The 10,722-nt window shown below is 30.0% G+C and overlaps 1 protein-coding gene across 1 annotated transcript; it reads right to left on the bottom strand.

Moving 5' to 3' along the window:
* Positions 1 to 225: 225 nt before the first annotated feature.
* LOC657681 (putative fatty acyl-CoA reductase CG5065) lies at positions 226 to 9,811 on the bottom strand. The gene is made up of 8 exons (XM_008201310.3): positions 9,633 to 9,811; positions 7,201 to 7,398; positions 3,904 to 4,212; positions 1,382 to 1,577; positions 1,128 to 1,326; positions 833 to 1,072; positions 521 to 778; positions 226 to 472 (listed from the first exon to the last, which is right to left on the bottom strand). The coding sequence occupies exons 2-8, from the start codon at positions 7,390 to 7,392 to the stop codon at positions 319 to 321; spliced, it is 1,548 nt and encodes a 515-aa protein (XP_008199532.2). The 5' UTR covers positions 7,393 to 7,398; positions 9,633 to 9,811; the 3' UTR covers positions 226 to 318.
* Positions 9,812 to 10,722: the final 911 nt, after the last annotated feature.

The raw sequence follows: 10,722 nt of genomic DNA, 5'->3' as shown, positions 1-10,722 counted from the left end.
TCATTTTTATTTGTCAATATCTAGGTTTGCAAACATAAATTATTTAACATATAAGTTACTATACAAAAATTCAGTTTAAAAAGCGCTTGATAATAGAAAAAAACATAAACAACACGTCTTACAGCCTTTCATACTTGTGATACTTACTGACACAGAGTGTACGCTAATTAATTTCTGGATTGTCAGTGATCATAATCATCTTTATTACACGTAGTTAAAGAAATATTTATTTTTAACATTTATTCCTCTTTTATAAAATACACAAAATATAACAATAAAGGTGCAAGAATCCCCCTAAAACCAGCAAAAACCACTGCTTTACTTGGTAATAAGTGTCCCAACAATTGGTAGTTTGTGAGCATAGCTTCCAGCAGCGTCAAACATGACTTTCAAATGCGGTATTGTTGACACAAGCATCCATATTAGAAGCAGATAAACACCGTAAACAAATATTTTATGTACAACGTACAAACTGCAAAAACACCGTTAAAAACCTGTTATTCCTCTCATAATTACTTACATTTTCTGCTTCGTTCTGCATCGCGGAATCGTCGATAAATCCTCTTTCATCAAATACTGTCTTGCTCCAAGCACCGCAGTTGTCAAATACTCCTCCACAGGAACAACTTTAAAATCCATCGGAAAAGTCTTATTCTCCTCATCTGTCATACTTTTGCTCAAAGCGAGAAAATTCGAACTTCGGAAAACCCACTGCCGGACTGTGAAAAATTGTAAAAGTTCTAAACCGTCGTGGATTTTCCTCTGTAATCGCACCATGCTGAAAAAACAACTTTCACCCTAATGGAACTAAAAAAAATCACAAAAAACCTACAATGTTTTGTATCGGAAGAGAAAGAGAAGAAAGTCGATAAAGTACGCCGGCAACCAGTGCAAAAAAATGCAATAAATGTTGTGAATTAAACGCGAGGAGCGAATATCACCATCGGGGTACCAAATTTGCATTTCAAACGGATTTTCGTAAACAATTCGACGGCCAATGTCCAGAATCTCGCCCATGGTGTAAGGCACGACTTCGTCTTGGGTCAAATTGTACACCGGGACCTCTTTTAACCTGAATATTCTCCAAAAAATTAAACCGAAATTGGGGGAAACCCCGAAATACCCACTTTTCCGTCGTAGAGCCGATCCTTTGCGCGATGACAATTGTGGCATTGATGGCAATGTCCACAGGGACTGTTTGTGCCCTATTTTCGGCCTTGACGTGCATTGAGCGTATTACGCCCTTTCCAGCGCCCACTAACAGCCCCATTGGGCCGTTTAAACTGTCGACCCATCCTGGTAGAGGTTCCTTGACGGCCGGTGTGACTACAAAGCACCCATCATCAGAACCCATTTTTTGCCCATTGCTAGTCGAATTTACCAACTGATGGTCGTATGATGCAAACTTTCATATTTTCGAGTTCGTCGGCGACTAGTTTTTCGGCGAGTCGTTTGCTGTAAGTGTAGGTGTTGGGATGGGGGGCTATTATGGATTTGGTGACGGGGTCCAGAGCGTCGTTTTTCATCCAGCGGGAGACTTCGATGACGTCGCGGGGGTTGTCACGGCAGTCATAGACCTAATAAATTAATATTAATAATAATTATAAATAATAATAAACCGAGTAATTAACCTAATAATTTAAATATTAGAAATTGTTATTACCACAACTGTCGTAGACACTTCCGCCTTTGTATATTTATTGTTGTTTACTTTTTGTAAAGGATAATAAGGTTTTCAACTCTAGATCATGAACGTAATTTATATTGATTTTGTTCGTCTCGCTTATTGCGAGATACTGTAAATTTATTAAGTCTTGTTTAAAATTTGTAATACTAATCCTTACTTTTCAAATTATTTAAAAACTTTATGAATTTTTTTAATAAAGAATGCATTTTATTCCACCGAGAAATTTTTTAACTTTGATTTTTCTAGCTTATAATAATTATTAATAATTATAAGAAATATGTTTACATACGTTTTTACTCATTAGATTTATACAGGGTATCCGTTTTTCGAGCTCCATCGTGGGAATCTCGGTTATTATAAAAGATACGAGGTCCGTTAAATTATAGCGAAGTTGCGTATTTTTATGCTGAGCAATTATTTGAAAGAAAACTTATTGTGTCATTTTTAGTTTTTGAATTATTGGAAAAGAACGAAAATTTGTAATTTTCAGTTTTATTCTTTCAAATGAAAACCAACAGAACTTGACATTTTTAACTAGGACCATCTTCAAGCTCTTTTTTACAAAGAATCTAAATCTGACATCATATTTTCCAAGGCGTTCTTGATGCCAGAGTTACATCAATCAATTTTGGTTTTTCTTATAAAAGCCATATTTGCTTTTTGTAATCTTTCAAAAGTGTTTTTATTCCTGATTACAACGATGTATCACATGATATCATTGAATCTTACATGCTGATCAAAATGGAGAAAAAAACATTTTTGCAAAGAGTGCTTTGAAAAAGGCGCCAACAATTTTTTTTAAAACAAACTAGATTTTGGAGGTTTGAAAGGTTTACTTTTCCGTCAAGCTTACTCACTTAAAAACTAAATGACATGATAAGCTAGAAATTTATTCATCGCAAAACAAAACAACACAAAGATATAAAAATTTGCTCCCATATTTAATAGAATTGTCAAAATCTAGTTTGTTAAACAAAAAATTTTTGGCGTTTTTTTTTCCAAAGCACTCCTTGCAAAAAAGCTTTTATCCTAATTTTAATCTGCATGCAAGTTTCGATCATATATGTGATACATCGTTGTAATCAGGAACAAAAAGAAATTTTTTTTCAGACATGGCATGGCATCGCACTTGATGACGTTGCGTGCTTTAATATGCCTATTGAAAAATCAAAATCAAAAAAATATTTTTAGAATTGTTTTTTAGATGTTAAGTTTTTTACAGAAACAATATTGCTAACAAATAATTTAAAAAATTCTAAACAAAATTTTGAAACTTCGGAAAATGTGATAGACGTGTACAAAATCTACAATCTATAAAATTAAAAAAATATTATAAACAAATCTAAAACTTTATAAATAGTAGTTAATAGTATTTATAATTTATAAATATATAATTATTTATAAAATAATCTAAAGAAGACTTCAAATTTGAGATTTAGAAACAGTATTTGAAAAAAAAATAAAAAAAGAATCTTGAAAAATCTGTAGAATAAGAGTGTAAAAAATAATGTGTATAACTTGAAAACTGTGAAATATATGTATAGGGAATGTTTATACAGAACGATGCAGAATTAAATTCTCTACTAATAAGATAAATTGTAGCATTTTGTTTAAAAATTTTGAGTTATGGTTGTTAGAAGTTCCTCAATTAATTTATTAATCTTAAATTTTAAAAATTTGAAAACACCAAAGAAAAGATCTTTCAAATATCAAAAAAGGATTTCAAAATATTAACAAACGGCAGAGTTATCGATTTTTGAAGTCAAAGATGTGAATCCAAAAATTTTCAAAAAACTTTCAATAGGTATTTCGAAAACGACAAAATTTGGGTTTAAGGGACGCTGATTTTAAAACTTCTTAAAAACAACTCGAGGAATCCAAAAAAGCAGTTAAATTTATCTTTTCTTTTCGGTTAATATTATAAATAATTTAATTATTTGTATATTTTAAAAGTGGTTAAACGATCGAACGTTTTTTACTTATCAAAAACCCAACAATAGTTTTTTCGTTGTGTCAACATCTATAAAATTTTAATAACTTGTCACGTAAGTAAAAAAATGGTTAGTCAATTGGCAATGCAAAATCCGGGTCATTAATGAAAACTGAAATCGAAACCCGGCAGGACAAGTTCACTTATCGTAATTACATGTAATTGAGCTCAAGCTCAGTCAAATTACCATCATTGTTATTATATTACGACATGACAATTAACATACCTTTTCTTCAAACACGTCGATATCGGCCGAACAAAACGCAGTACTGTAATACACAAAAACGTACAAATTTTTGATTTTTTTGGACACATCAATGACACGAGCTGTCCCTGCGGTGTTTTGTTCAATGGCGTCTTTAAGGGAGGCTTCAAGTTTAAGGGTGGCCCCACAGTGGAACACCACATTGGCATTGGTGACAAGCAAATTCAAATCATGGGGGCTCAAACCCAAGCCTTCGGTGTTCAAGTCACCAATGACGGGGATCACCTTCTTTATAGCCCCAGGTTGGGACTCTCTCAGACGCTTAAACATCTGAAAATAAAAATAAAATAAAAATAAAAAATATTACCTACAGGTAACGTTTTACTGTTTCAAGAATGGCTAAAACATATGGAGAAATAAATTTTGAGACATAATCTAATAAAATTAATTTGTGTGGTGTTGTACGAATTCGTAGAGAAAGTAGAAGAAACTGATAAAAACATAATTTTTATACATTTTATTATACGAGTGACCCAGTTGTTTATTATTTTTTTGTAAAGTAATTTTTATACAAGTTAGATATTCGCTTCAAACATTACGTAAAAGTTTTGAAAAAAGTTTTTATTGTGCTGAAGTTATTTTTTACTGTATCTAATAAGCTAATGATAAGATCACACAGAATTCAGCGTTTGTTAATAATTAATAATTACTTTGTTCTTCTCTCTATGCATCTGAATTATTTGAAAATCTTTCTACAACTTCCTTTAATAAAATAAGTACATACAGGTGACCCAGAGGTGTGTAACTTTTTTGCTATTTAAAATATTGCTATACCGTTTTTATCACACGTTAGATCGAAAGTACACAAACTAAAAATATTTTTATTATACACAGGGTGGTGAACCAAAGTTATATTTTTGTAAATGGAACACTATATATTTTTGAATAATTAGATTTTACGGAAAAAAATAACGTAACTTTGTATTTTAGGTCTACCTCTTTTCGTTTGGAAATTATTCAACTTTCGTTATAAAAAAGACAAATTTTTGAAAAACCACTACGAGGTCGCCAATGAATATTTTCCGACAAATTTGCCACAGAAAAACTCAGAATACCTTGCAGTTTTAGCAAATATTCTACTTTTACTTGCAACACGCAGATAATGTATAGAGTGTGCCAAAATGCAAAAATTTGAATAACTTTTTTTTTTTTTTCAAATGAAACACCATATTTTTTTACCCGTATCGATAGCATTTTGCATAGGCAACTAATCCAAAAACGCAGTGAAAAACATAGCTTTCCATTTAAAATAATATAAAATAAAACTGATAACGACTTCCGGTAGAACTAAAAGTGCCGCCATCTTAAAAATATTTTCATTGAGCAGAACTCAACGGATTATGAATGACTGAGTACGAACTTTCAAATAAATATCTTTATTAGAACTTTCAATATTTCTAATATGGAGCTTAGACATAACAGGCTGTAGAAGCTTACTTCCGAACTGAAGATTTAATAAATGCAATATTCTATGTTTAAATGTCCGTAATTAGTTTCTATCAAGCAATATTTCTGATTTTTCATGAGAAATTCACAGAGGACTAGACGAAAATTATTTTAACACACTTTGTACTTTTTTCTATTGCAGATACTCGTATTAAACTATTTCTTTATAAACTCTTTTGAGTAGATAAAGTAGCACTTTAACCGTAAGGATAAATCATTTAAAGTGGGACTTACTGTTTCGCAGTTTTTAGTTAGAAGTTTTTCATCTGATAAAGTAACTGGACGAAATTGAGCAGTTGAATTTTATTCGGTTGTAATTTTTGACATTTTTATTTTAAAATAAAATAAAAATTTCTGTGCTTCTTCTAACAAAGAATTAAACTCTTCTTGATCTTTTTCTTTTGTTCATGAGCTCAATTGATTTATTTTTTTTAACAAATTTCAAATTCAACACTTTTTGTACTGCTACTACTAACCAGCTGGTAATTACAATCAGAAGTTTGGTGAAAAAATTTTTATTTATTGATTCATTTATCTTTGGTGAAATCGACCCATATTCAATTAAATCATAATCATTTGGTTCCTCTATGATTAAATTTAGAAATTCCTACATATCAATTTAAAGGATTAACGGATTAAGGATAATTTACTTCGTCACTCTTGAACTTAACCTTTTCACTCCTATATTATCGTCTTGTACTGGGTGTTTCAAGTTTTATGGCCGAAGCAAAAATAAATACTTTTAGTCTAGTAAAAAAATAATTAATAATCATCTAAAAGATAGAAAATTATTTACACTACCATTTGATACTTTGCTATTGTTCAAAATTTTTAAGGTAATTCAGCCAAACATTAAAAATTAATTTTGTATTTTTTTTAAGTTATTGGCGTATTTTCTATATGGTTGTGGTGATCAGGTCAAAAGTCCTTGACAATAGACCGCTTTACCCCGAAAGATTGTAATCATCATAGTTTTTCCATCATTGTTGGAGCATTTGGATCTTCAATATTAGAAAGTTAATTACTCAAAAGCTTTCAACTTGTACATAATTCAATTTTAGCAGTTACGGAACAAAAGAATTTTACCACGTAAAAAATACGCCAATCACTTAAAATATATTTCCGCTAAAATTAGTTTTCAATGTCTCACAGCAATACTTTAAAAAATTTGAACAATATTTTTTTTACTTGACTAGAAATATTTTTGCCCCGGTCATAAAACTTGCAACACCCAGTGTAATACTCATAAATAAAAAAATGTGACCCGACGCTGTAGTTTCATTAACGTCTATTATTTTGTTATTTTTGTAACCATAGTTACAAAAGAGTTGCACTTTATTTTTATAGAAACTTGCTCGCATGTGTAACTCGTCTGGTTTGGTTAAAAAGGGTCATTATGAAACACCCTGTGAAAATTTACCGATTGTATAATGTGCTTCATTAGTATTCCTTCAGCAGAAGTGCAATTATTCATGAAGTTTTCCAAGATTTATACTTTCGCGTCATTAACTTTCTATTTAGCTAATTTTAGTGAATTTTGTTTATTTTGGTCATAAAGTTAATGGTATGGAAAGAGGTATTCATGTATGCAAGCCTGACGCCACGTCTTTCCTAATGAATCAAGGATCAAGGCGTTTATTCGTCCTTTTGCAACTAAAGTTAAATTTATTATCAATGATTTTCGCAAAAATGCTCTTGTGAAAGGTACAGGTACCAGGTATCCGTAATACAACCTTTCCACCCGGAAGCATCAAAGGCCCAGCATTAGAGAGCAACTAATTGCAACAATTGCACCCAATGTAAACAACTCACCGGCAATTTCCACATTTCTTGAATGCGTGTCTCTGGACTTTTTCCTTTTTTGGAGCGCATCAAAACATAGATTTCTTTGATTCCAGTGCATGAAAACAGCAGCTTCTCGATGAGCACTTTTCCCATGAAACCGCTTCCGCCGGTTACAAAAACCGATTTTCCATTATACCACTCCACTATCGAATTAGCCATGATTTCCTGCAAAAAAAAGTATTACGCCGGTTACGTAAAATGACCAAAATTTTCCAACAGCTCTTGCTTCAGTCCAACTTTCAGTTTTATTATTTATAAAAATGTTACATAACCCCCGTGTTTTGTCAGTTTTTGCCTACCTCAATAATTTATGTGTTTGGATTTTTTCAGCGAGTTAATTATGATGCAACACATTTCCTGTCGTGACATCTTATACTTTTTTAATGGGAGACGACGAGGAAATGCACACACAACTCACGATTTTTAGTTGTAAAACGTTACTCTTTATTTACTTACTTCTTTTCCAAACACATTCGTTCGCGACTCGCCACTAATTGAACGAAACATCTATTATTTTAAACAATTTTCTAATTGTTATTACAACAGATGTACTTGGTTCCGTTTATTTTTAATTAATGGGTGAAATTGCTTTACCAAAACTTGCACAATTAAAAACGTAGATGAGTTCTCGCACTTGCTAAAACCACATCGAAAAAAAAAAAAAGAAATAATATGTTGCAAATCGTATTTACAAAACAGACAAGTGTTGCGAATTATGATGTCAACATTTACACAATTCTTGCAAATAACTTCCATTTAATTAATTTGTTCATGAAGTTAATTTGTTTATTTCGAAAACAAAAAATGTTATTAAAGTTATGTTATTTTTCGAGATCAATTTTTCTCATCCAATTTAATTGGTTTTTAAGTAAATTGCCATCTTATTTATAATAGAATAACCGTTGTTCATTTAAGAAATATTTATTTAAGAAAATAACTTCATTTTAATTAATTTGCTTATGAAGTTAATGAATTTGTTTATTTGGAAAAGACAAAAAATGTTCTGCAGTTATGTTATTTTTTAGCCATCAATTTTTCTGATTCAATTTTATTGGTTTTTAAGATAAATTGTTTGCTATTTAGAACAAAATAACCGTTGTTTATTTAAGAAATTTATTAGGAAAAACAACTTTAATTTGATTAATTTGTTTATAAAATTAATGAATTTGTTTATTTGGAAAACACAAAAATTATTATTGCAGTTATGTTATTTTTCGAGATCAATTTTTCTTATACAATTTTATTGTTTTTTAAAATAAATTGCTGTCTTATTTATAAAATAATAACCTTTGTTCTAACTCCAATTTAAATAATTTGTTTATGAAGTTAGTAAATTTATTTATTTGGAAAAGACAGTTATGTTATTTTCAAGTTTATTGGTTTTTAAGATAAATTGTTCTCTATTTATAAAAGAATAACCGCGTTGTTCATTTAGGAAATTATTATTTAAGAAAATAATTTCAATTTAATTAATTTTGATTGATGAAATTAATAAATTTGCTTAGTTGTAAAACACAAAAAATGTTACTGCAGATGTTATTTTTCGAGATCGATTTTTTTCATCCAATTTTATTGTTTTTTAAGATAAATTGCTGTCTTATTTATAAAAGAATAACCGTTGTTTATTTAAAAATTTCCAACTGAGCAGAAAATTCACTTAAATCGAATTTAAAATTAGGTATTTTTAACAATGTAGGCGGAAAAGTTTTCTTTATCTAATTTGTTATTACATTTTAACAACTTCAAGTTTTTTGTAGTTTATGTTTTTACTTTGTATTTCTTCCACAATTACTACCAATAATATTTTTTTTATTGATTATCAATTATCATTACCATTAATTGATATTAATTTTCTCTTTGACTTGACATTAAAGAACAAATGATGAGACTAGAGGGCAAAAAACCGTAACCCATTTAGTATTGACGTCAAGGCCAAGGTTAATAAAACAAGTTAGTTTAATTGAGTAAAAATTTTCACATTTTTTTCTCTTTTTATTTAGCTCAAGTTTCACATATTATTAATTCGGCTTTAAAATCGTGTTTGCACAAACCGGCGGCACTTTTGATTTCTACTCAGTCATTCTGACAAATATTTGGCCATTAAAAAGTGTGCAATTATCGCCTGTACGAAAAATTGTTGGCTATTTGAACCGTTATGATTTGTAAGTCTGATGGGTTGGGTTAATTGATTTATTAATGATTGCGAAGATTCGAATTTTTCCATAAGAAAGTTGCGTGAAAGTACGCAAACAACCGGCTGTTATACATATTTTAATATTTTGCATTTATTTAATTATGAAAAAAAAAATTAAATGTGGTCAATGTCAAGGATTTTTCCAAAATATAGTAAAACGAATTAGCACCGTTTTTCTCAAAATAAGTGTGACAAAATGACTTACCGACTGTTATAGCCGCAAGCTATGTGAAGAACAAAGTCGTGTTTTCGTTATTTTTCCAACAAAACGAGCAACCGACACCACTAGAGCATAAACAAGACTAAGTTCATCTGGGTTATTACAGCATATCAAAGGTAGACTTTCAAAATGTAATATAACTGTGTGGAACCAGTTCTGCTCCCAACAACTTCCTTCAACACGCGCATTTTTATACCCATCAAAGCAGCACAAAAGCATGGCATAAGATCAGATTTCCACGCTCACAAAATGAAAAAAATAAAAATAAAAAAAATATATTACAAAAAAGTTTTTTCACTAAACTAGATTTTGTTCAAAAATTGTTAATAAACGAGGCGCACGGTCATAATAAAAACCTAGCTTCAAATCAACAAATTCTCCAATGATTAAAAATGCCAATTTTTGGTTTTGTGTGTCCTTTGACCTTTTTTGGACAATAAACTGTAAAAAAGTGGCTCCAACATGCCTGTCTTCATCTCTTCATTAACAATTATAGTAAGTGAAAATAAATTACTATTTTCATTGATGTTTAAAAAAAAAGTCTCAATCGGAAATTAAAAGCCAGTTAATTATTTGTTATTGATTTGGTATCTTATATGAACAAAAAAAAATAGCGCAACCAACAATACACGGTGGTACTACAAATTGCCTGTTCTTTGCAGTTACCAAAATCAAATTTGATTAGTTAATACCAATTAGTAACACTAATTTGTAACCAAATCCTCCTTTAAATAAAATTAGTATAAATATTAAAATCTAAACGTGCTTAATCTACAGAAATAGGTATAAGTATGGAACCAAGCTTTTTGTGTCTAAACTATGTACCTTACGGAAAAACTAATTAGTACTTCTTCAAGTACTTCAACAATGTGATCATTTTTTAATAATAATTTTTTGTAATATTCTTCTTAGTTTTTAAGTTTAAAAAAAAAAATTAATGGAACCTTAGGTAAAACATTATACTCTAACAATGACTGCTAATTTAATAACATTCTTAAACCATTTTTTTTTTAAATAAATTATTAAAATTGCGTTTCGAGCTCATTACAAAAAATTTTTTGAACCTGAGCAAAGT

The sequence above is a fragment of the Tribolium castaneum genome, chromosome 1 (assembly GCF_031307605.1).
Source record: "Tribolium castaneum strain GA2 chromosome 1, icTriCast1.1, whole genome shotgun sequence".
Classification (NCBI taxonomy): Eukaryota; Metazoa; Arthropoda; class Insecta; order Coleoptera; family Tenebrionidae; genus Tribolium; species Tribolium castaneum.
Note: the sequence above shows the minus strand (reverse complement) of the source record. Positions and strands in the feature narration are given on the sequence as shown.

Excerpts from the sequence above, each read along its gene's own strand:
- LOC657681 (XM_008201310.3), bottom strand. The coding sequence starts at position 7,392 with ATGGCTAATTCGATAGTGGAGTGGTATAATGGAAAATCGGTTTTTGTA. Across the intron at positions 1,578-3,903 it reads TCGACGTGTTTGAAGAAAAG|GTCTATGACTGCCGTGACAA; the intron begins GTATGTTAATTG and ends TTAATTTATTAG. Across the intron at positions 473-520 it reads TGCAGAACGAAGCAGAAAAT|TTTGTACGTTGTACATAAAA; the intron begins GTAAGTAATTAT and ends GTGTTTTTGCAG.